The 26,539-nt window shown below is 42.8% G+C and overlaps 2 protein-coding genes across 13 annotated transcripts in view; one reads left to right on the top strand and one right to left on the bottom strand.

Moving 5' to 3' along the window:
- Positions 1-22,866, bottom strand: part of IFTAP (intraflagellar transport associated protein) — a 58,747-nt gene extending 35,881 nt beyond the window's left edge. For 2 of the 12 annotated variants that reach the window (XM_073348021.1, XM_078853287.1), the window contains exons 1-3: positions 17,301-20,806; positions 13,405-13,543; positions 6,525-6,678 (exon numbers count right to left, since the gene is read on the bottom strand). In XM_073348021.1, the coding sequence (XP_073204122.1) occupies positions 6,525-6,630 (106 nt within the window). In that variant the 5' untranslated portion in view covers positions 6,631-6,678; positions 13,405-13,543; positions 17,301-20,806. Of the gene's footprint in view, positions 1-4,354; positions 4,510-6,524; positions 6,679-13,404; positions 13,544-17,300; positions 20,807-22,748 lie in introns of those variants that run through there. The other 10 variants (XM_073348010.1, XM_073348011.1, XM_073348014.1 and 7 more) reach the window with 10 other exon arrangements.
- A 1,440-nt stretch (positions 22,867-24,306) lies between these two features.
- On the top strand, positions 24,307-25,908 carry RAG2 (recombination activating 2). The gene has a single exon (XM_073350666.1). It carries the CDS (start codon positions 24,307-24,309, stop codon positions 25,906-25,908), a length of 1,602 nt encoding a protein of 533 aa, XP_073206767.1.
- The last annotated feature ends 631 nt before the right edge of the window (positions 25,909-26,539 follow it).

The following is a 26,539-nucleotide window of genomic DNA, read 5'->3' as shown; positions in this document are numbered from 1 at the left end:
GCCTCCAGCTTTCATCGAGACCACATCACACAATCCATTGTCTACAGCCAAGCTCTAAGATACAACCGCAGTTTCCCTGATCCCTCAGACAGAGACAAACACCTACAGAATCTCTATCAGGCGTTCTTAAAACTGCAATACCCACCTGGTGAAGTGAAGAAACAGACTGACAGAGCCAGAAGGGTACCAAGAAGTCACCTACTACAAGACAGGCCCATCAAAGAAACTAACAGAATGCCACTAGCCGTCACCTACAGCCCCCAACTAAAACCTTGCCAGTGCATCATCAAGGATCTACAACCTATCCTGAAGGATGATCCCTCACTCTCACAGATCTTGGGAGACAGGCCAGTCCTCGCTTACAGACAGTTTCCCAACCTGAAGCAAATACTCACCAGCAACTACACACCACACAACACAAACACCAACCCAGGAACCAAACCCTGCTACACACCCCGGTGCCAACTCTGTCCACATAGCTATTCAAGGCACACCATCATAGGACCTAACCACATCAGCCACACCGTCAAGGGCTCATTCACCTGCACATCTACCAATGTGATATATGCCATCATATGCTAGCAATGCCCCTCTGCCATGTACATTGGCCAAACCGGACAGTCTCTATGAAAAAGAATAAATGGACACAAATCTGACATCAGGAATTGTAACATTCAAAAACCAGTCGGAGAACACTTCAATCTCTTTGGTCACTCGATTACAGACCTAAAAGTGGCAATTCTTCAACAAAAAACTTCAATAACAGACTCCAATGTGAAGCTTCAGAACTGGAATTAATTTGCAAACTGGACACCATCAGATTAGGCCTGAATAAAGACTGGGAGTGGTTGGGTCATTACAAAACCTAAACCTAATTTCCCCAATACTAATTTCTCCCTTCTGTTACTCACACCTTCCTGTCAACTGTCTGTAATGCGCCACTCTTTTACCACTTCAAAAGTTATTTTTCCTCCCTTGGTATCCTGCTGTTAATTGATTTATCTCATTAGACTGACCTCACACTTGGTAAAGCAACCCCATCCTTTCATGTATTTATACCTGCTCCTGTATTTTCACTCCATGCATCTGGTGAAGTGGGTTCTAACCCACGAAAGCTTATGCCCAAATAAATTTGTTAGTCTCTAAGGTGTCACAAGGACTCCTTGTTCTTATAATGGACTAAACTTAAACACAGTATCCAAACATCCTCAAATTCAAATTCAGATCAGAATTTAACTACTGACAGCCTCTCTATATATAACAGGCTAATCCAGATGCTGGATCAAAACACCTCCACATTTTCAGAAGAGTGATTTAAAATCCAGATGCAAATTTTGCAGCTTGGACCATTTCTAATTTTTCTCCGTGTTTCTGTGGAAGGGAGGAAGAAGATATTTTCTGCTCTAGTGAACTTCCCATTCCACTCTGAAGTTAGAAAAACAAGCAGATGCTGTCTTATTATTTTGTACCAGCAGATTTCAAAACATGTTTTTAAAGCTGGAAAAGGCAGTTAAAATATGTGACTTTTTTTGCTCAAATTGAAAGAGATGTGGGGCATAAATCAGCTCTATCGAATGGTCAGTATTGAAAATATCACTCATCTTCCAACCTAAATACAGCTGTGTCACCAGTTCTATTGTAAACCCGCTTTTCGCATGCTTCTAACTCAGGCCCTGATCCTGCAACTGGATCTCTGTACCCACGCAGAGCTCCACTGACATCAAGGGGATTTCGCCAAGCCACGAAAGTCCATCCAAATGGGTCCAATTGCACTATCAGAGTATTGTTGTTAATATTTGCTCTGCACTGAAACTTAAGATAGAAAGGTCCAATATGCAATATGAATCTATTACAGCCCATTGTATCCACATAGCTGTTACAGCCTGGAAATAAATGTTAGTTTTTTATTTCTATTTCATCAATTATATATTAAAAATTTAAGTGCAAACGAATCAAAAGAAATGCATATACTAGCATGAGCACAACAGGTTACAATGAAACTCGGAAAAATATAAACAAATACGTTAAAAGAAATATTATCTATAAAAGAATGTTGCTTTCCACTGCCTTTATTATGGATTTACTCAAATCCCATTATATAAGCAGGCAGTTGTATTCTGCCCATGCTGAAGCTTCTGAGAGCCCTTCAAGGAAAACACAGGAGTTTCTTTTTACCAGAAACAAACTAACCACTAGACTATATTGCCTGTCTGAAGGTCCATCAATGCCCTAAACGTTACATGCCCCTTGTTAATGCTATCTTTAGGATGAAGGAGATACCTGGGACAGTAATTCACAGGAAAACCATAGGACTTACTGGAACTGCAATTTAGCCTTCAAGTGTCTACCCACTATAGGGGTCAATAAAAATGATTACAATCTCTACCAATTAAGCATGGAGTGCTGCCATGTATTCTCAATTTTTTAAAAGATGATATATTAAAAAAATCTAGGTCATCTTTTGTAGGAATGCTGACCTTTAAAATGCTGAGTTCACTCTTTTTTAAATGACATTTAACCATCTGCTGTTGTTATCTGATCTGGTAGAAGTGAGGTATGACACTTGGTTTCTTGAACCCTCACACTGCCACCAGTAGTATGCATGTAGTAATATCGATTCAAGCTAGCTCTGCTTAGGAATCCCAAAATTAAAAATTTTTAATTTCTTGTACTAAACACCTGGCTTTTTCCCCAAGCAAGTTACCATGGCTCCATGGGCTACTTACAACAGACAGAGTTACCACTACATAAATCACACAAAACTGTGGAAACAGGCCAAGAATCTTAGCCTTCCACTCCAAAACTATAGACCTGGACCACTTGAGCTAAAGGAGAATTTCCTTAACTAGGAGTAGTAATAGATCCTCTACCCTTCCTGTAGAGCAGCCAATAGAGGGTAACATCACACATTCAGATATATATATAGACAGTATTATAAAATATTAGTTTCCTTTTATTGGGATCATAGCCTTTATCATAGCCATAGAAAATAGGAAGTACCAAGGTCCATTAATACTCCGCTTTCTACAATTCCAAGAAACAGGTTTTGGAATACAAAACCAAGAGATGACCCCTACATGCATACAATGGGAAACTCCTGGGTGACATACTTGCCGAAAGGCCCCTTCCTCTGGATCTCCCAGTGTATTTTGTCTTGCCTGTCTGTTTAGATCATGAGTTCCCAGGGACAGAGATTATCCATTTTTCAGTGTTTTGTTGGAGCTACTGATGCTTAGCAAATAAGGACAAAATAATGTATTAATAATAGGCAGACAGAGCCTTACAGGATGCTTGAGTGATAAAATAAAAAACCTCTAGGAAAAATTTTCTCCTGACCCCAAATCAGGAAGGCAGTTTGACCCCATGCACATGAACAAGAATCAGCATGAGTAAGTATCTAAACACACAGACACCCTGAGATACCAATGGGACCCAAGTAACTCTCTGTGATTTGTTCCCCTAATTTCCCAGCAGTCTGACCACCAAAGAGCCATTAAATGGGGACCACTTGCAAGAAAAATTGTTTTTAAAAAGATGTCCATAGTCCACATTTTAAGAATGTGTGTATACCTAAGTATCTCAATTTGCACACACAAGGGCATATTTGAGTATGTAAATAGATACTTAGAGGTCTAAAAATGTATATGTGAAATTACTGAGACTGCAGACACAAACTAGGAATTTTCACATGTACATGCCTGGTTTGCAAAAGTATAATCACGTTTACAGTGCATGCAAATTTAATCATACAAATAAATGTGCAAAACATCAGCAGTCTTTTATTTTTACATCTGGCCGAACAAGGGACTTGAACTGGTGCTGACCTAGAAGCGAAAAGCTCTGAGCTTCATTGTCAGATATACCTTGAGCTACCCCAGTTGCCCTTTTCATTAAATCCAAATGGCTCTTTTTCACGATTTTGATTTCCAAAGAAAGAAAATAGGAGTCAAATAGTTTAAAATGCATTTTTGCACTGTTCCAGCTCTTAAGGCTTTGTGCTTTAAGTGGAATTTTTGCAGGTCATTAGTTTATAATGTGAACCGGTGCCTCTGGGTATTCTGAAAGGGGTGGGGGGGGAGCAACCCAAGTTATTTTGTTTAGAAATGCAGTTTCCTGGGCTGGTACAATCATTTATTTCAGCTAGAACTTCAGATACGTTTTATACACACATTTAGAGCCAGATGCTGTGTTGAGAACCAAGGTGAATGAAGTACATGCTGTGGCTTTCTGCAAGCGATATGCACCCTGAGTCTTGGATCTGAGCTCTCCCCAGTGTAACAGCTGTACATAAAGAAGTTTGTTTCAGACCAGACCCTAGTATTAACCCTCTTATCTGATACCGCCAGTGTCTCACCTTCTCGCTAGTCTTCTGGGAGTGGGAAGGCTGGCATGGAAGCACTGCTGAGACTGTTTCCACTTCCCGACTGATTTTTCTGCTCTCGTGCCTGTGAATGACACTCAGTTCTGCCTGACAGACAAGGACAGAGCAGGGTTCTGAGTGCCAATCAATGGAGCATGCCGCATGGTGTAATTGGAAAATACTCTGCTTCTGGAATAAGATGAAAATATCACTCTTAATAGAAAGCTGTGGCCAAGAGCAATGTAATTGGGGAATATTAAATTGACATACTCATTTTGTAAGGCTAATTTAAAGAACCCAGGGGTGCAGTTTTTACCAGTGACGAGCCTGAGCTATAGAGTTTGAATCCAGATCTGAACTTTGCTAGAGTTTGTGGGTGTTTGGATCTCGAAGACTGTTTCAGCTCCACCAGCTATGCTTACTTCATTCAGAAAGCATGAATGTCTGAAGAAACACTTTAGCTTTTCATTCACTAGTCTTCCTTCACCATAATCAAATCCTTCCTTATCAATTGTCCATCTAAGTTATCCATATGACCAGCTCAGTGCATAACACAGATTGCAGAACACATGTAATCAGCATTAATAAGCCAATCAGAGTGTCTGAATAACACAACCATGAGTAAGGAAATTTTTAGTAAATTTCACAGCAGAGAGGAGGGAGGAAAAAAAACAGTAAGTCCCAGAAAGGTCACCAAACAATATAGTTTTTTTCTACAGCATACACAGGAATACAGTGCAGATAGTGAAAGGTGAGACCCAGAGGGTAAGGGATTGGAGAGAGAGCCCATCACACATTCACCCTGCAGCAGCAGCTCTTGTACCGAAGGGCTGGGCCCAGCTCCCCGCACCAGGCATTGTGACTTGTCTTACTGGGTCACGGCACCACTCAGGTTTGGCCCCACCCCCACCTCCACCCCTCCTACATGGAGATGGAGTGGCAGACAGGCTGAACCTGCGCCGCTGTGCAGCAGTTCGAAACACCATTTGGTTTGGGGACCCAGCCAAATGTGTTTTTAGCAGCCATTTCCAAGATTTCACAAACTTTACAGTGGCCATGGAAAGCACGAATTTGAATAATTTCCATGCCAAAATCATAGTCCTAACCATGAGTCACAAGGCATCTTTTATTATTGTGTATCTTCCTTGGGTTCTTTATCTTTCGTGCATTCAAATTTTTGGTCCCCTCCTTATTAGTGATAAACTCAAGACAGGTATTGAATCACCCAATAAAATCTGACTAATGTGGTCAAAATTGATCAAAATAAAGGAACAAAGTTTTGCTATTTTTATTAACATTGTTCCTGAGGGGTTGATCAAATCAATCAGAAAGTCAAACCAACCGGCAATTGAATTCAGTGAAATGCACTATACTTTGTGGTCAAAATTTTCAAACATGGGAAAACTAAATCCATATTAAGAAAAGGAGGACTTGTGGCACCTGAGCATAAGTGAGCTGTAGCTCACGAAAGCTTATGCTCAAATAAATTTGTTAGTCTCTAAGGTGCCACAAGTCCTCCTTTTCTTTTTGCGGATACAGATTAACACGGCTGCTACTCTGAAATAAATCCATATTAGGGGACCTATATAACAATGATCTGATTTCAGAGGTGCTGAACGCACACACCTTCCACTGATGTCACCCAGGGTTGGAAAGTCTAGCCTGCACTCTTCCAAGCAGCCTGCAATCTTCTACCTTCCTAAACTCACGGAACTGCATGCCCAACAAAGATTCAGAACTTTTTACAATACACATCTAGCATTATGTCAAAACCAACAGCCTATAAAGCAAGTGACGTAAAGTTGTGGGTAGCAGTATGGTTGTGAATTCCACCGGCACTGTATCTTAAAAACACAACCGAGACTGAGACCTCATCGTGCTAGGCACTGTACATACAGAGAGAGAGACAGTCCCTGCCCCCAAGAGGTTATAATCTAAATAGATACGGCAAACAAAAGGTGGCACTAACAAAACTAAGGCACAGAGAGTTGAAGTGACTTGCCCAAGGTCACACCGTAGGTCAGTGGCAGAACCAGTGGCAAAACCCAGGCAAGAACCCAGTAGAGCACCCTATCCACTAGATAACACTGCTTCTCTTTATGCTTACACTCTCTCTTCCTTTCTCAATATAATTTGTTATGGGAAACTCTAGAAGCTGACATACCTTTCCAAAGATAAGTGAACATGCTGAGAAATTCTTCATATGTCTGCTCCTGGCTATTAATAAACCGCTGGAGGATACTGTTGTTTGACGGTTGCTTTTCCATCATCCACAACCATGACAGTCAAACAGGCATACCTGTTCTAAGCGGATTCTTCTGCAATGAAAAAAGGGAGAACTATATATAATAACAAAGCCTTTTTTATTCTGCAGGCAGAAAACAAATCAGAGGGTCTTTTAACTTCAGAGGGAGTTTCTCTAGTTAGCATAGAGCAGGTAAGCACTGGAATTCAGAGAATCAGCTTTTTCTCTCCTTCTGTAGGCCGTGATTCCTTCACTGGGGTTCCTGGGAGGCACAGGGAAAGGCTTTTGTAGGATTAGAGCCATAGTTATTTCAGGCACATTTAGATGACAAGTAGTGGCCTATCTGAATCCTGGGAGAAAGAAAGTGTCTATCCATAGAACAGGTACTACATGGGAAGCGCAACAGTGCTTGTATCTCCCAGAACGTCCTACCAAAGTGCTTCCATCCTGTTCAGGAGGGACTATGTCTAAGTAGTTCAGTCATACTGCCTGTCCAACCCTTACCTTCTTTGCTGAGAGGGTGCCACTTAGCACTAGTTGTGGTGCTGGATTTTAATGATAGGGACATGTGTACACAGGGAACTTGGACTGAATCCACCAGCTCATTTCATAGGTGCATCTTGTACTATATTCTCAAAGCCACTAAACCAAGCTTTGGAAGAATGTGATATTACATTATTATTTATTTGTATTGAGGTAGAACACAAAGGCCCCAATCAGCAGAAGGGACACATTGTGGAAGGCAAAGAATAAATGCCAAGGGACCTCCATGGACAATGCTCTGCCCGTCTCCAGGAATTTAACACTCTGGCTAGACAGCTGCAGCATTCCAACTGATCTTGACTCTTTCAATAGAGCATAGGGAAAGTGACAGCCCCTGAGACAGTTGCATTTCAACTACATTGAAGTTAATGTTGTACAGTGCTATGTATTATTATTATGGAAATTCAGTACATATGGGACCCGATTACCTAAAGGAGGGAATCCAGGCTAGCGTGCACACATGCATACAGTAATTTCTACATTTTACGGCAGACCCACACTCAAGTGGCCATGTGGGAGCCTAGCTGTGCATGTGTAACTACCCAGTTTGTATACACAATTTTTATAGATGTGTATGCATATTAAGCGTGCAATTATGCACAATTTTTTTCACGCTGCCCATGCCTTCTTGCCTTTTGGAAATGCGGTTGTTAATTTTCAGGGGCGTTAAGAAATAACTTTAGAGGTGAAAACCTGCTCCACTGACGTCAATGGCAATACTACCGTTCATCTCAATGGGGCTACGTTTATTTATCCCTTTATGTTGGATTTGCAGTTAAAGCAAACCCAGAACATCCAAACCACAGCATCAAAATAACCGTGAAATCTAACTCTGTCGTGCTGTTGATTGTCACAGGAGGTGATTGTTCTGAAGTTTAAAATAAACCGAAACACATAGAGCCCAAAACACAGAACTTTAAGTTTCACTAAAAACAAGCTAATATTAACCACTCTAGGCACTGACAGAGCAGACAATCATTTACCAGACGGACAACGTGGTTTATGCAAATTCTAGTGGTTTTCAAGGGGAAGCAATGCTTTTTTTTTATTTTTTTCATCACTCTTCAGTTATTAGAGTCACTACTCTAAGTAAATATCACTGTGCAAAAGGCTAAAACTTGTAAGAACTTATGAAAGAACCTCATTTGTTAATCTAAGATCTAAATACGAATGACAATGCTTTGCCCTTCTGCAGCACCTTCTAGCTAAGGATCTCTACGTGCTTTTCAAACATGAATGAATTCAACTCACAACCCTCCTGGGTGGTAGGTGCCAAGAAATATTATCCCCCTTTTACAAACAGTGAGTTAAAGTGATTTGCCAGTGAGCGAGTGGTAAAGCTGGGAATACAGCCAATTTCTCCTAATGACCCTTTGCTCTATTATATGCTAGTATCTTAGACCAGTGGTTCCCAACTTTTGAACATAAGGTAAGAGCATAAGAATGGCCCTACTGGGTCAGACCAAAGGTCCATCTAGGTCAGTATTCCGTCTTCTGACAGTGGACAGTGCCCGGTGCCCCAGAGGGAATGAACAGAACAGGTAATCATCAAGTGATCCATCCCCTGTCGCTCATTCCCAGCTTCTGGCAAACAGAGGCTAGGGACACCATTCCTGCCCATCCTGACTAATAGCCATTGATGAACCTATCCTCCATGACTTTATCTAGTTCTTTTTTGAACCCTGTTATGGTCTTGGCCTTCACAACATCCTCTGACAAAGAGTTCCACAGGATTACTGTGCGTTGTGTGAAGAAATACTTCCTTTTATTTGTTTTAAACCTGCTGCCTATTCATTTCATTTGGTGACCGCTTGTTCTTGTGTTATGAGAAGTAGTAAACAACACTTCCTTATCTACACCAGTCATGATTTTATAGACCTCAATCATATCACCCCATAGCCGTCTCTTTCCGAGCTGAAAAGTCCCAGTCTTATTAATCTCTCCTCATACGGAAGCCATTCCATACCCCTCATCATTTTTGTTGCCCTTTTCTGAACCTTTTCCAATTCCAATATATCCTTTTTGAGATGGGAGGACCACATCTGCACACAGTATTCAGGATGTGAGTGTACCATGGATTTATATAGAGGCAACATGATATTTTCTGTCCTATTAGCTATCCCTTTCTTAATTATTCCCAGCATTCTGTTCGCTTTTTTGACTACTGCTGCACACTGAGTGGATATTTTCAGAGAACTATCCACATTGACTCCAAGATCTCTTTCTTGAGTGGTAACAGCTAATTTAGACCCCATCATTTTATATGTATAGTTGGGATTACGCTTTCCAATTTGCATTACTTTGCATTTATCATTATTAAATTTCATCTGCCATTTTGTTGCCCAGTCACTGTAACTCTTTACCAAACTAAGACACCAGCTGTGTTCATCAGTGACTTCCCAATCCCCAATGGGGGCTGCGGGAAGCAGCGCGGGCCAAGGGATGTGCTGGCCGCCACTTCCCAAAGCCCCTTTCGGCCTGGAGCAGCAAACCGCGGCCAGTGGGAGCTGCGATCAGCCGAACGTGCAGACACGGCAGGTAAACAAACTGGCCCGGCCCACCAGGGAGCTTACCCTGGTGGGCCGTGGGCCAAAGGTTGCTGATCCCTGAACTAAAGATTAGGCCCAAGATGTAGTGTTTCAATCTGGATACAAACTTTCCCTAAATTTCCAGGGGTCTACTGCAGGCCTAGTAACATTAGGAGTTGGTGACTAGGAAGAATCAGGTGGATTCTTTATAGAAGCATAAGGTTCTATCAATCATAAAAAACCTCCAGTTTTCCAGATCATGAAATATACAGATAGCTTTGCATGTGGATTCTACACCCAAATGATCTGTTCATTCTAATTCTAGTCACTCTGGAGAAGTTTGGGGTTCTACGTTGCATGGGTCTGGATAATAAGGGTTGAGACTTGGACTATTACCATTCTTGAAATTGACAAGTTGTACATGACTGGAAATGTGTTAGGAAAACTGTCCCAACACTATCTACCTACATTCTCATACTGGCATATTTTTACTCCATTGTGGCTTCCTGCTGCATCCCTTCTACACCAGTCCCGTGTCTCTCTTAAATAAAGACCATCAGTTGTTTCAGACTGTGTCAGCCCTGTGCAGAAGTTTTGTGGTGCAAACAAGGGAAACCAGGCTGACCAGCAAACTCTCATTTTCATTTTTGAGCTAACCCATATCTGAACCCTTCTCTCCAAAAGCGAAAGGCTAGTGCATTCATACAATTCACAATATACAAGAGGCACCGAGCTGAACTCATATCAACAAAGCAACTGAGTTTCCCTTAGCTTAACATTCTGGATCTCCTGATGCTTGAGAATCCTTCAGGATTTCTACATTTGATGTGCCATATTTCTCGGGATGCAACTTTTTAAGGATTTGTTACGCTGTGGTACCTCCACCCAATCTAGAGGAAAAGAGACAACACAGAACCAGAAAGTTGGCAGGGATTGAAGTCAATTTTTTGTGTTGCAGAGGAGAGAATCACACTGAAGGAAGAATAGGGGCATACAGAGCCTTCCAAAGGAGGATGGCTGAGCGGTAAGATGCTCAATGACAGTCCTGAGAGACATGAGTGAGTCTTGCTCAATCTCACAGTGAAAGGCCACCACCAGTTCACCCAGCTGTAAAACAGATACCTGATCTATTGGGCTAGGGCAGTTGGACATGATGCTGGCTACATCACTCCCTTGTGTATTGTTAGCTATGACATGAATGTGCCTGAATCACACCAGCCTGATGAGCCCTTGGCTTGGGGGAACTTTGACTGCTAGGTCACCAGTTCAAATCTAGCTCAGGTTGGTATCAGCCAAAAGGCACTGTTGCATGACAGCTGTTTGGCTGCCTATGTAAAATATGTTGGAGAATTAGTCCAATTCCTAGTGGAATGTTGCTGTTGCTGACAGTCTTAATAATGAGAACAAGGCCTGAATGGACCATGGTGACTGATATCATCCTTTTTCTCCGCAGAGGCGGTCCCTCCAATACATCAAAGGAGTTATGAAGTTGCTCCTTGGGGGAAGCAGATGTCAACGACTCCTGAATTCTTTCCACTTGTTAGAAGCTCTGTAGGGAAAGTATAACTGGGTTCAAAAAATAATTAGGTAATTTCATGGAGAATAGGTCCCTCAATGGCTATTAGCCAAGGTGATCAAGGATGCAACCCCATGCTCTGGTGTCCCTAAACTTCCAACTGCCAGAAGCTGGGACTGGATGACAGGGGATGGGTCACTTGATAATTGCCCTGTTCTGTTCATTCCCTTTGAAGTATCTACACTGGCTACTGTCAGAAGACAGGATACTGGGCTAGGTGGGCCATTGATCTGACCCAGTATGGTTGTTTTTACATTCTTATGAATAGTAACAGAATAAGAATTTCTGAAAATGATGAAGCAGAAACCAATTTTTTTCTTTTAGAAAAATTTGCATTCCTTTCCTGCTCATCCATCCAAGTTACAGTAATGAGGTCACTTCAAGCTATCATTCATTAAGACTTGCTGATCATCAGCAGATTGTGCAGAATCAATTTTATTTCCCAAAATGTAGTCTTCCTCTCAGCTGTATAAACCAGACCAGAAATGTCTGCAGTGAATCCCAGAAGCAAGTTGGCTGAGTATTAGCATGATTTCAATTACACAGTTATTAATTCTACTAAACAATGAAAAATGTAGTAGCTATGAAACATGGATTTCTTGTTTTATACAGCATTTTTGAGTACTTCATTATGATTTTTAAAGCCATTATATTTTTTAAACCAGTGAAAGCAAAATGAACTTACAAATTTGTAAACTGAAAAAGCAGCAGTGCCCAACCACACATAGAAAAATCCTACATAATTCTACCGTTCAGAAATAAATATTCCACCACTGCATTATGTGGTATAGTCTCTTTGATTTTCATACAACAGGAAAAGTCACATTCCAATGCTGGGAATTTGGATCTATCAACAATCATTCTCAATCAAAACAAGTAATTAATTAGTATAGTTATTTATAGAGCACTATTTAGATGCATGGTGAGATACAGGAAGACAGAGTCACTGTCCTGAAGAGTTTATCATCTAAATCTGAATGTCTCAGGCTCCACAACTGTATTAGTTTAATGTCTGATGCTCTGTTTTCACTGTATAGTGCCTGATCCATTCCCCTACACAGTCACTCCACTACCTGTATCGGACTCAATCATTGTTTTCCAAAGCTCCTGGAGATACCCAGATTATAAAACCAAAATCTGTTCTCTTCCAGCCTAGATGACAGTGATAAGCCACATACATTTCTATAGCACCTTTCATCAGTAAAACTTACTAACTTTGCTCTTGCACCAGCAAAACTTCCATGCAAGGAACTTCCTTTGGGCTGAATTGTGGCCTGGCTAGGGTGGCACCATAGGGGCTAAAGGAAAGCAAGGCATGCAGCAGCGTAGGAGGGGAATCAGGCCAGGAAAGTCTGTTACCTCCATTCCTCATGCAGTTGGGCGGGACATGGTGGGGTATAGATGAAGCCTTGGCTACATAGCTACGCTGGCAAATTGGGAAACATACTCTGTAGCAGGTATAGACCTAATGCCGTTTACTCCCTCCCCAGAGCAGCAGTATGACCAGAAGGGAGATCGTACCTCCCTGAGTAACACTGTCCCTCCCAGGCTCCTCTAGTGGCTGTGCAACGATATGCTGTCCCTTACACAGGGCAGACTGTAATGTCACAATTTACCCCTTTGACATGAATACCATAGAAATCCCATAGATTATTAGATAGATAGTTGGATATAGATATTGCTATGACCTCCTTAATGAGGATAATGTACCACTGTCCTCTGTTGCATAGAATCAGGACAGCTGAAGTGTGCCTCATGGACCCTATACTGTTAACACATACAGACATTTCTCATTTAGCCTATGCTTCTGAAGCAAGAGTGTCTGAGTTCTGTCCGCACTGTCACAATGGTGATCAGCATGGAGGTCACCATGAAGTCTTAGGTGGCTATGGATTTGCTACAATATTATTATTATTGAAATAAACAATGAGTTAGCATCAGGTCTCTGTAGGGAAGAAGTAAATGTTAGTCTAAATTAAGCAAGTGTGCTTCATAACATGGTGCAATTGACAGATGGGTCATAAGTACCCTGCATTTCACAGTCCTATCCCTGCCTACTGGACAGCTCAAGAACCTCAGTGACAAACTCCTCGGAAAGCTGTGGTCCATCCACCTTGGCCAGAATGGCAGTCGCTGTAATATGTTTACTCACAGTAAATCATTCAGCCACTAGATGGTCCTATGTGCTGTATAGTTCCAAACAGGGTGTGGTCCCTGGTAAACAACAGAGACAAAGCTGGAACTCAAGCTGAATGGAAGCCTGTTTGTCTGTAGTTGTAGCTTTTTTCTTCCTGTTGAAGAAGAGCTTAAATTGATTCCATATATCATAATAGTCACTACAGCATGGTACCTCAAGAGAACAGAGAATAAAAGAGATATAAGAGGGGTCATGCTTAGGGATCCCTAACTTTCTCAAGACAGGAGCAACAACTTTTTAAAAACTACATTCCTCTATAGCAGTTTCACATATTGGTTGGATTGCAACACTACAGTTGTACAGAAAAACTCCCGCCCCTCCTTGTGTTACAATCCTGCCCTACCTACCTCCTCCCCCCACCCCCAGCCACCTGCAACTAGACAGCAGCTCCTGGAATGAACTTTAAAGAAGACCCTAAGCAAGCCTCTGGTTATGAGCAGGTGCAGATCAACTGAACTATATGAACGAACTCAAAGCATGGATGTTTCAGTTATGAAGGAGAAAAACTTTCAAATGATTCTTGGATGTTTCTTGTTTCAGTTCAAACTATTTTCAAGAGCTAGGGGCCTGATCCCACTGAAGTCACTGGAAGCTTCTCACTGACTTTAGTGGGAGCAGGAGCAGGTCTTTAGATGCACATGTGTACAGCACCCATTTACTTGACTGGGATTTGCTTGTGCTTTAATAATACTTGGCCCTAAATCTCATCTTTGCAGATGCCCTGCTATCTAAGATCTTTAACTGCAAGCAACCATATTGCTCTCATTTGATTGTGGAAATATTTGCCTGAGTTCAGTGCCTAATTAGTTGTTGTGCATTCCAAATGGCTTTAACAGTGCTGCCTACTTAAAAGATTATTTAGGGAAAGAAAAGAATTGGGCTGGCTACAAGGGTAAATTTCTTGTGCAGCAAACTTGTTTTTTCTAAAACCAGCAGTCACAGTCCCATGAGGTGTGACCTTTTCAGATCTCAGAGACTAAGCACTGGTGGGTTTCATCAGCTCTGGTATGGGAGGCCTCCAAAGAAACCTCATTTGCTTCAAAAGGTAATGTTGGGAATGCAGTTGGGCACTCTTTCAGATTGGGTACATCTATACAGTGAGCAACAGTACAGCAGCGAGTTCAGAGCTCGGGTCAATAGACGTGAGTTGATGGGGCTCCCACTACAGAGCTAAAAATAGCTGTGCAGACACTGAATCTTGGCCTGGAGCTTGGTCAACCCCCCTCCCTGGGCTTCAGAGCCTGAGCCCGAAAGTCTACACTGCTATTTTTAGTGCCATAGCGCCGGTGCCAGGAGCACGAGTCTGTCTCTGAGACTCGCTGCTGTAGGCAGTCTAGACATAACCCATGTCAGTGCTGAATGCCTAGCAGGGCCATCCCTAGGCAGGTACAGGGCCTGGAGCAAAAGTGATGAATCCGTCACTTCCAGGACCGACCATGCCCGGCGATGGCCAGTTGCACTGGCGGCCCGCCGGGCCCCCCAAAGCCCGGGGCTCGGAGTGGTCACCCCAATTTGCCATACCCAAGGGAGAGCTCTGATGCCCAGTAAGGTATAGTGTTAAAGGGCACTATTCTGAGGTCATTCAGGACACCATGTTACTTTTCACCAGAGCCAGTGTCAGCTCTACAGCCCTCTGACAATTGAATAAGAGACATTCTTCACTCTCCATAGCAAACTGCTGTATATTACTGCAGTGCACGGTTAGCCAACTGATGAGTTCCACCTCACAGGTGACTGCATGTCATTGGCAGATGTTTTTTGAAATTTGTAAAGCAATTTGGAATCATTTGGAATGAAGGATCATGTATTAAATGTAAGAGACATATTTCAAAGGAATTCCCGTAGAAGAAATAAACCAATTGAAACAATATGTCCAGGATATCAAGTAACCAGGGAAAGACCTGCTATCTAAATTCATTTTATTAAAATACTATTTTTAAAGGAATGGGTCTATTAAATGGATACAGTTTTTGTATGGTGCTATGCCTTTAACTGCCAAACAAATTCAGGAGGAGAATCCAACATTTTCATGTTAGGAATCTGAGTGTACTGAGCACACATAAATGTGTACAGGATTCTTCTGATTTCCCTTGTGGACAGGTGACTCTAAAACTACCTATTGCAGGATTTCATCCCCCTTCCTCTGAAGGAGCTGATCACTGGTGGAGAAAGGCAACTGGACTAAAAAGACCATTGTTCTCATCCAGTAAGGCAGTTCTTCTAATTAGCATTCTGTTGCAGGCAAAGTTTAACCTCCCTTTCCTCTGAGCCAAATTAATCATGTCAGAAAGACAAGCATTTTCTAAGGACAAGACACACTAACTGACACAAGGAGAGTAAAATGAATCTAAAATATGAGGCGAGGCACTAGAAAAAAATTGACATTTTCTTTTGACATCTGTGCACCACTTCTGCAGTCAGACCAACTTTTCCTCTGATCAGACAAACTAAAGAGGGTCAGGCTGGGTCAATACTTGGATGGAAAACTGACAAATCTCATCTAGGTGCTACTGGAATAGAAATGAACCTGATCTGAACAGCCCAGAATTTTGGGGAAGTTCGATTCTGGATCTCAACATTGTGGTTCAAGTCCATCTTTACTAATGTGATGGCCTCCGAGTGTCAGCACTGAAGCAATGTATCAACATGGATGTTACAGGACACTGTGCTGCTGGAGGTGCCATATATCAGGTGAGACATAAAGCCACCCTTATGTCTGCATTATAGTCATTAAAGGTTCCTGGCACTTTTTACAAAAGTGTATTCACCCTGATGTCCTGGCCAAATTCCAATTCAGTCTCTTTCCATTTAAATTCCCACTGCACTTTCAATTGGACATAGGGTGACCAGACAGCAAGTGTGAAAAATCGGGACAGTGGGAGGGGAGTAATAGGCACCTATATAAGACAAAGCCCTGAATATCGGGACTGTCTCTATAAAATCAGGACATCTGGTCACCCTAATTGGATACCAGATTGTTCTTAACTGTTGTGTGGAGTTGCTCTGTGATGTAAAACAGCTGCCGTGTCCCACCTTCAGAGGCTGCTGTATTTCAGTGGTAGCTGAAATGATCCCTTGCCAACCACAGAAGGGAGCTGGTGAGGCAGCTGTGAACACTGTTCCTGCGAACACTGAGTTGCTGAGTGATCATATAGGCAAGTCACTTACCCTCTCAGAGCCCCAGTTGCTCCATCTGTAAAAGGGATCTATTCTCAGGGGAGTAAGGAGGCTTAATTACGGTTTGTGTGAAAAGGATTCTAAGGAACTCTGATTAAAAGTGCCACAGAAGTGTGCAGAGTACTAATATTCTTGTAGAGCCTGATTCAGAGTCCTTTGAAGTCAATGGAAAAGTTTCTATTGACTTCAGAGGGCTTTGAAACAGAGTTTAAGCCTTCACTTACTGGGTTGCGCGCACTTACTACTTCTTTTACTCAGTTTCAATGTCATAATCTATTTATAGCCTGAGAATTCCAAGGGGAAAAAAATTATTCCAATCAAAGTGTTGAGGATTGTTTAAGTTTGTAGATATTAGAATTCCAAACGTTGTCTTTGAATTTAGCAGTGACTTTATAACATAGTAGTATCCAAAAGCTGCAACAAAAATCAGACCCCGTTGGATTGGTCACTGTACAAATATCAAATAAAAAACAGCATTTGCCCCCAATGAATTTACAATCTAAATAACAGATGTCTACTGTCACTCTGAGCTGGCTAGGCATGAACAGGTTAAACTTCTAAAGGTGCAAGATGGATTTCTTTTTGCACCATCTGAAGAAAAAAAAAACGGTCACAGACAGTTAGCCACATTAGAGGAGTACTAAGGAGCACATCTGCAAGCTAAGCATACATACCTTCTGCCTGCCTGCTTGTCCATGCCACAGCCCCTCTTTGTGCAGTCACAGAAGATTCCACAAGTGCTGAGCTTTCGAATCCCCGTTACAAACAAAAGGTTTCAGGAGGAAGCAAAAACCCTCCATCAGCCAGGTAGGTCTAATACGTTTATTGTTTTACCCAAACAAACTCTGGGTGCCAAAGTTAGAGAAAGCTTTGAGAAATGTTATCTACATGCCTCAGTAGTTGGTTGGTTTAGACTAGAGCTGTCTGGGGGGTCCAGATAGGAATCTGATCCTAAAGAATTGAGGAGTTACATTTGCTTCTCAGCCTACAAGTCTTGGGTGTGTGCTGTGGGGTTAGACCGAGGTCCTTCAGAAGGCCCTAGGTTCATCTTTTTGAACAAAATGCTGCAATGGCAAAACCATCAGAGAGGAAAATAGATGTAATCTTGTGAAGTAGTTTTTAATCCCTGCACTAAGCACCTGTGTTCCTGCCAAGATGCCAGTGATTGCAGAGTGAGGGGAGAATTCGAGAAAACAGCAGAGGGAGCATTTACCAATTAAGACTCTAGAGAGTCAGCAGGCTAACATGCTAATCAAAGCTGTTCAAACAGCATATAAAGTGCTTTGCAAATCTGTTTGTGACTAGAAGCTGACTTGGTTCACTAGATTCATGGGGTCATATCATTCATTATTTGCAACTTAGTATCCAGACAGCTACCAGGTATTGGTGAAAACAGCTATGAGTACTAAACTTTTTTTGAATTTTAGCCCAAATAATTATATATTTGAAAATTTATACTAAATAGCAATGCTTATTATTCATTATTCTCCTGTTTAAATTGCTTCAGTCATCCAATTGGAGAGCAGAAACATTATCATGTGACTTAGGTGACCAATCAAACAGCATTTATAATCAAAGAGGAGACAGTTAAGGAAAAAAAACAGTTATCTGAAAACTATACATCCCAAGCTTTTCAGTGGATATTTCTGAAAAAACAAAGACATTTTTGCTGGACATGTTGGTAACACAGGCTCACCCTAGGTTCTAATACAACCCCCACAACATGATTTTAAAGATGCAGATCTGTATCCACTAGGCACGACAGGATGTTTCAAATCATTTCAGCCAACTCAGTTTTAAAAAGCACCTTTATTCTTTATCCTCATGTAGACAGACTCCTGTTTGAATCCCTCCACGTATTCTCCCTTCTCAACCACATCAAATTCAAGCTTCTTATTACCACTTTCTACACTTTACACAGTATTGCCAGTCCCAAGCATTCCAAAATCATGACTCAAGCCCGAAAAAATCATAAGATTTTAAAAAGTAATATATTCAAGGTTCTTTTTATTTTTCTTCTGGCTTTTGAGCCTTTAGCGTGCACACAGATCACGCCCTCACGATTTTCTTCCGACTATGAGGGCTACAAACTTACTTTTTCTTTTAAAATGAAAACTGAGATTCTCATCAAACCACGTGACCTGAAGCTGGGGTTTAATAAAAATACTAGATAGCATAACAATCACAGTAAAATCACAAGATTTGGCAACACTGCCTACATAACTCTGCCCCCACCCCACTTAGCCTTAACTATAAGAGACAAGGGCAGATAAGATTTTGTCACGGATATTTTTCGTAAAAGTCACAGACAGGTCACGGGCAATAAAGAAAAATTCACAGAAGCCCATGACTTGTCCCTGACTTTTACTAAAAATAACCCTGACAAAATAGGGAGCCCAGCTGTGGGGTCCCACACCACCTGCAAGGGTTGGGCAGCTGTGGGGGCTGCTCCAAGCTCTGGGTGCCCATACCGCCTATGGGGGCTCGGAGCTCCAGAGTTTCCCACCTCGGAGCTCCAGGGTACCCACGCCACCTGTGGAGGCTGGGAGCTCTGAAGGACCCTGAGCACCATGACGGCTCAGAGCTGGGGAACCCCCACACCCTGCGGCGGCCAGAAGCTGCGGCGGCCCCACTGCGGCTAGGAGCTGTGGCCCACTGCCTGTGTTGGCTGGGAGCTCCAGGGTCCCTCGCTGCACACAGAGTCCAGGAGCTGTGGCCCCACATCCACGGCAGCTAGGGGCTGCGGCCCCGCTGCCCATGGCAGCTGGGAACTCTGCGGGGCCCTCAGTACCCATAGCCACATGGAGCTGCAGGGTCTCCCCATTGCCCGCTGCAGCCAGGAGCTGTGACCCTGCTGCCTGTAGCAGCTGGGAACTCCGTGGAGCCCCGGCACCCGCGGCCACAGGGGCATGGGGACTCTGCAGCTTCTGGCTGACAAGGCTGAATTCACGGAGGTCGCTGGAAGTAACGGATTCCATGACTTCTGTGACCTCCATGAAAAAATCGTAGCTTTACTTACACCCATCTTCTGCTCCACCAATGGTGCCAGGACAAATGCTCATTTGTCCATTTCCCCCCACAATCATCTTCCATCTTGCCCCCTACCCGTGGAACATATCCATGGAACACTCCTGAACCACCACCCTCTCTTCTTATACGAAACCTTTCTCTCCTTTACTCATTGAACCGCTCACTTATGCAGAATGCAGGTGTCTAATGTTGGACATGAGGGATGTGAGATCTCTGGAATTCAAGCTAGTAATTGCTGTTGGGAGATGACAAGGGGAAAGGAAAATTAAGTGGGTTTATTTAACAAAAAAACTTGTAACCAACAAGCTGTTTCTATCAAGGTTTGTGCCTGCCATCACCTCAATCAATCAACCTGTGTTCTCCATGTCCACTGAAGTAGGATAAGAAGTAATGGGCTTAATCTGCAGCAAGGGAGATTTAGGTTAGATATTAAGAAAAACTTTCTATCTACAAGGGTAGCTAAGCTCTGGAATCGTCTTCCAAGGGAGTTTGTGGAATTCCCATCACTGGCAGTTTTTATGAACAGGTTACATGAACACCTGTCAGGGATGGTCTACATATACTTAATCCTGCTTCAGCTCAGGGGTCAGGCCTTGATGATTTCTAGAGGTCCCTTTTAGCCCTACATTTGTATGATTCGATGATTGAATGGCACAATCCTGTTATGACAAAAGGATGCTGCAAATAAATTAGTCAATCTTTTCCATCTCTAATTTCTCTGATCCCCAGAGGTGAATGGAAGAATGGACCCTTCAGTGTTATTTTCCAACATGCTTTGTAAATTTACACATTATTTTAAAGTGAGGATTTAGAATAAAGAAAGCAAATGCAAAACATTCCATTAGAACCTGTCTCAAAGAAGCAGGTAGTGAATGACAAAAGCAAATAACAAATACTAACAACAAAGAAATTGAGCACAATATGAAAACCAACAAAAAACAACTTGGGATTTTCAAACCAAACAGAAGGTGATTAGCTACTGAACACAGGCAGTTTGATACTGTGGGTCAAATTCCTCCCTGAACTACTATGACCTCCTCCTCTAGGACCTTCATAACACCCACATGGTGACATTAAGTCTAACATGAATTTGGCCCACACATTTAAATAAATTTTACCGTATTTTTATTGTGATTTCTCAAATTTCTCAATGTTCAAATGGATTTTCACTGAAAAATATTACAGTACATCAGGTCTTTTGTGTGTATGGAGAATAGAGTCATTTTTGGACTGCCTGGACTTAAATGTTTCCTCACTCGCAGACTCCAGATTATTTAATAGGGGGTTGTGAATTGTAATCCACAAGCAAGCATTTTATTTACTCTGCAACAAGTATCTTTCTGATGCCTGGATGAGCCACTATCATGTTTACGCCAAGCTCAGTCCATATTCTAAACCAGGGATCGGCAACCTTTGGCAAGCGGCCCATCAGGGAAATCTGCTGGTGGGCCGGGACAGTTTTACCTGCAGCATCCACAGGTTCGGCCAATCGCAGCTGCCACTGGCAGCGGTTCGCTGTTCCAGACCAATGGGGGCTGCACATCCCTTGACCAGTGCCGTTTCCTGCGGCCCTCATTGGCCTGGGGCTGCCGATCCCTGATTTAGAATATGGACTGAGTTTGGCGTAAACATGATATTGGCCCATCCAGGCATCAGAAAGATACCTGTGGCAGAGTAAATAAAATGCTTGCTTGCGGATTACAATTCACAGCCCCCTATTCAATAATCTGGAGTCTGCGAGTAAGGAAACATTTAAGTCCAGGCAGTCCAAAAATGACTCTGTTCTCCATACACACAAAAGACCTGATGTACTGTAATATTTTTCAGTGAAAATCCATTTGAACATTGAGAAATTTGAGAATTCACAATAAATTGGCAACCTTTGGCAAGCGGCCCATCAGGGAAATCTGCTGTTGGGCCGGAACAGTTTGTTTACCTGCAGCATCTGCAGGTTCGGCTGATCGCAGTTTCCACTGGCCGCAGTTCGCTGTTCCAAACCAATGGGGGCTGCGGGAAGCGGTGACCAGCACATCCCTGGACCCGTGCCGCTTCCTGCGGCCCCCATTGGCCTGGAGCTGCGATCGGCCAAACCTGTGGATGCTGCAGGTAGACAAACCATCCCAGCCCGCCAGCGGATTTCCCTGACACACAGCATGCCAAAGGTTGCTGATCCCTGTTCTAAACAATATGACTAGGGTGAAAAAGGAAAAACCTACAAAACTGGATTTTCCCATCAGCATACTGGTGTTTAAGTTTTTGTAACCCAGACCAGGGCTTCCCAAACTTTTTCTTTCTGAGCCCCCCCCCCCCCCCTCGCCCCACATGCTATAAAAACTCCACAGCTACAACAACTATTTTTCTGCATATAAAAACCAGCGTCAGCGTTAGGGGGGTAACAAGCAGGGCAGTTGCCTGGGGCCCCGTGAAGCTAAGCTGCTCAGGCTTTGGCTTAAGCCGCAGGTGGCAGGACTTTGGCTTTCTGCCCTGGGCCCCAGTGAATCTCACACCAGCCCTGGCTGGCAGACCCCCTCAACCTGCTCGTGGCCCCCCAGGGGGCCCGGGACACTGGTTGAGAACTGCTGAACCAAACTATATGGAGGATCTTTGTGCTCTGCCCCCTTTGTGCTCTGCCACGTGCACTGTGCAAAATAGGGCAAGGAAAATAAACCAGTCTCTGTGGCACCCGGAGTGTACTAGGAGTTTCAGGGAGAGAAATGGAGAGGAGATACACCCTCCGCCTGTCCAGGGGTGCAGCCTGCAGTGTGATGTCTTCGCGAACGCTACCCTGGGGAAACTAAGGCACAAAGGCAGCCCAGCCACTTGCCCCCAGTCCCAGGTCAGCATCCGAGCCAGAAACAGAGCCCAAAGCAGACAGGACTGCCCTGCCTCCGGGACAATGCACGCTGCGATCTGAAGCTGGGAGGCGGTCGAGCAGCCGCCCCTGCCCCTGACATGATGTTGACAAACACCGGGAGGGATCCCCCCCGCCCCGTCTAGCCACCCCCATGCCCTAGCGCGTCTCCCGAGCCCAGATCGGTCTGCAGCCTCCCTCCTCTCCCATCTCACGGCTTTCACCAGACCTCTGCTCTCACCTCACGAGCCTGCAGCTGAACCCTTCACACCCCGGCTCTGACAACCCCCTACCTGAAACCCACTCTGCGGAGGCCACGGCAAAGCGGCACCGTCCTCCGGCTCACGCAGCTGCTGGGAAATGTAGTTCCCTCCGCCGGGCAGTTCCTATTGGGAGATTGAAGCTAACGAGAGAGAAAGAACTACAGTTCCCAGAAGGGCTGTGACTCCAAGTGTCTCTTCAAAAGCAATCCCGGCTGGTAGCCAGCGTAGGTACAGAATGGTTCTGCTATAGGTCTATTGGGGTTGGGAATGTGAACAAATAGGGGAAATATTCTTTATTAACATTTGAAGTATCAGCAGTAATTAAATACAACAAAACCTGACCTCAGCAACCAACCAACCAACAGGCTGAGATTAGTTACTTAGTAGAGATGGTGTCCATTTAAAGATCAAACTAACAGCCCAGGGCGGGCCTGGTTCTCCCACCTTTACCCACACAAGTGGTATTTGCTCAAGTGAGTAGTGCCAATCAATGGAGTAAATGTTACTTAACATATGCAAAAGTTATAGAGTCCAATCCAGAGTTATTATCCAAGCACCAAATTCAGCCTGTGAATACATTTTAAGGAAATATTTTGTTTATGCTCAGTCTTGTTGAATTATAGAATAATTTGAAACTACATCCTGGAGAAGCTGATGCAGTGAACCATGACGTGGTAGTTAGCACTAGGTACAAAAAAAACAGGACACCTGGGATGATCCTGAGCCCACAAAACTGGACAGTTGGGAGTATGTACTGAGCACTCTTTCAGATTTCCAAGGGCTGCTATGTTAAAAAAAGGATGATCCTGGGACAATCTGGACAGGTGGCAACCCTAGTTAGAGTCTAGCAAATAAATTCATAACAAATTGATTTGCAGATGATTCAGGTGGAGAGGGGAGATTTCTGTAGATTGTGATTTACTCAGCTTAATTTGTTTTTCAAAATATTGCGCCAAATAATTTCTGTGACTAATTCTTGGTCTATAGCTCACCTATAAGTAGGGTTGATATTCAAAATGCAAACTTTTAATTGAACACGTAAGTCACATGGTATGTTTCTGTTCTCCGACTGGGCATGACTCTGAGAACTGTTTCTGGTTCAGATAGTCATGATTACTAATTCAGAATTTGCCTTTCACGAACATTCTGCAATATTCACCCTTTCAGTGAACATTCTCTCCCCATTCCCTCTGTTATACTTGTTACCTAGTAAGTTCACAGAAAAGGGTCACAAATGCAGTCAAATATTCAGAGGGGTTAATTTTTTACAATATTCACCCAGTTCTGGCATAATTCCTTATTTAGATTTTAATAGCTCTTATATTGCGCTTTTCATTTGTAGATCTCAAAGCATTTTACAAAGCTGAGTAAATATCATTACTCCATTTTATAGGTGGGGATCCTGAGGTACAGAATTGACATGGTTTGTCCAAGATTACAATCAGTCAGGTACCGAGCTGATCACCTTGACATTGTTTAAAGTGTGCCTGATGTGGTTTTCTATATCTTTTTTTTTTTTCAGATATTGACGGTACCATGATGCAATCACCAGACATAATGTCCCTGCAAATGATATCAGCCATTAATAATTCATCCTTGATTCAGCCAGGCTTTTCTCTGCTGAATTTTGATGGGCAAGTTTTCTTTTTTGGACAGAAAGGCTGGCCAAAGAGATCTTGCCCCACTGGAGTTTTTCTCCTTGACTTAAAAAAAAATGAGCTCAAATTGAAGCCTGCATTTTTCTCTAAGGATTCCTGCTATCTTCCCCCTCTCCGTTACCCTGCTGTCTGCGCTGTCAGGGGCAGAACAGAGTCTGAGAAATGCCAGTATGTCATCCATGGTGGGAAAACGCCAAACAATGAACTATCTGATAAGATTTATGTTATGGGTATAGTATGCAAGCCTAGCAAGAAAATCACCTTTAAATGCACTGAGAAAGAGTTAGTTGGGGATGTTCCTGAAGCCAGATATGGTCATACCATTAATACAGTTCATAGCCGAGGTAAAAGCATGAGTGTTATATTTGGGGGAAGGTCATATATCCCTCTTGGACAAAGAACCACAGAAAAATGGAATAGTGTAGTAGACTGTATGCCCCATGTGTTTTTGGTTGATTTTGAGTTTGGATGCTGTACCTCATACATCCTTCCAGAGCTTCAGGATGGACTTTCTTTCCATGTCTCCATTGCCAGAAATGATACCATCTACATCCTAGGGGGTCATTCTCTTGAAAATAACATCAGACCCCCCAACTTATACAGACTAAAAATTGACCTGCCACTAGGCAGCCCATCTGTGAGCTGCACCATCTTGCCTGGGGGGATCTCTGTCTCCAGTGCTCTTGTGACTCAGACTGGCGATAAAGAGTTTGTCATGGTTGGGGGCTACCAGTGTGACAACCAGAAGAGGATGTTTTGTAATACAATCACTTTAGAAGATAACAACATAGAGATTGTGGAAAGGGAGACCCCAGAGTGGACACCAGATATTAAACACTGCAAGATATGGTTTGGTAGTGATATGGGTAATGGGGCCATATTGCTTGGTATACCGGGAGACAACAAGCAGCTAATTTCAGATGCAAACTACTTTTACATTTTGAGATGTGGAGGAGCAAGAGATGAGGAGGAGGAGGCTGCACAAACTTGCAGTCAGACATCTACAGAAGACCCAGGGGACTCCACTCCATTTGAAGATTCAGAGGAGTTCTGTTTTAGTGCCGAAGCCAATAGTTTTGATGATGATGATATTGACACCTATAATGAAGATGATGAAGAAGATGAATCAGAAACAGGCTACTGGATCACCTGCTCTGCCAACTGTGACATTGACATCAACACTTGGGTCCCTTTCTATTCGACTGAACTCAACAAGCCAGCTATGATCTACTGTTCCAATGGAGATGGCCATTGGGTCCATGCTCAGTGTATGGACCTATCTGAGGGCATGCTCATACGTCTTTCAGAGGCAAATATCAAGTACTTCTGCAATGAGCATGTTGATCTTGCTAGAGGGCTGCAAACCCCAAAGAAGGTTCTGCCTGTGAAAAAACAACCTATGAAACCATTGCGCAGAAAAACATCCATGAAGATAGCAACTCCAGTGAAAAAATCTTTTCTTCGGAGGTTATTTGAGTAGATTTGAGCTAATGATTAAGGTTCAGCTAGGATTAAATGAAGAAATCACAAACCAAAGATAGTTAATGATGGTGGCAACAGAATTTAATATTAGAGCTCCTAATGGTGTTTTATTTTATTAATTTTAATTATTAGATTATTTCAGTTTACTGTAGCTCACAAATCGATGTTTATTATGTGTATTGTGGTAGCATCCAGTTTTCCTAATCATGATTAGTGCCCCATTGTGTTGGGCACTATACAAACACATAGGATCATATTCAGATAGCCTTCCTCAAATAGAATAGTACATTACTTCATAAATATCCCCATTGACTTTAAAGAAAACATTTGAAGAGTAAGGCACTACCCTGTGTAAAAAATGATCTAGACTCTGGTCCAAAAGGAAGCACAGTGTTACCAATATTCCTTTTGCAAATCAATCTATTCAATCAGTAGAACTAGAAATATAAGGTCTAATTCATGACTGCATTGCTCCAGTTTTACACTAATCTAACATCAGTTTAAGTCGTCTGATTTTAATTCATTAAATTGGAGTAATGCAGTGTTAGTTCAGGCCCATTGTATCAAAAATATGAAGGCATCAAGGGCCAGTTTTCAAAAGGGATCTCTAATTTGGGAAGCCTCTGTTT

The sequence above is a fragment of the Lepidochelys kempii genome, chromosome 6 (genome assembly GCF_965140285.1).
Source record: "Lepidochelys kempii isolate rLepKem1 chromosome 6, rLepKem1.hap1, whole genome shotgun sequence".
In the NCBI taxonomy this organism is placed as follows: domain Eukaryota; kingdom Metazoa; phylum Chordata; order Testudines; family Cheloniidae; genus Lepidochelys; species Lepidochelys kempii.
The sequence above is the reverse complement of the archived record's forward strand: the minus strand, read 5'-3'. Positions and strand labels throughout refer to the sequence as shown.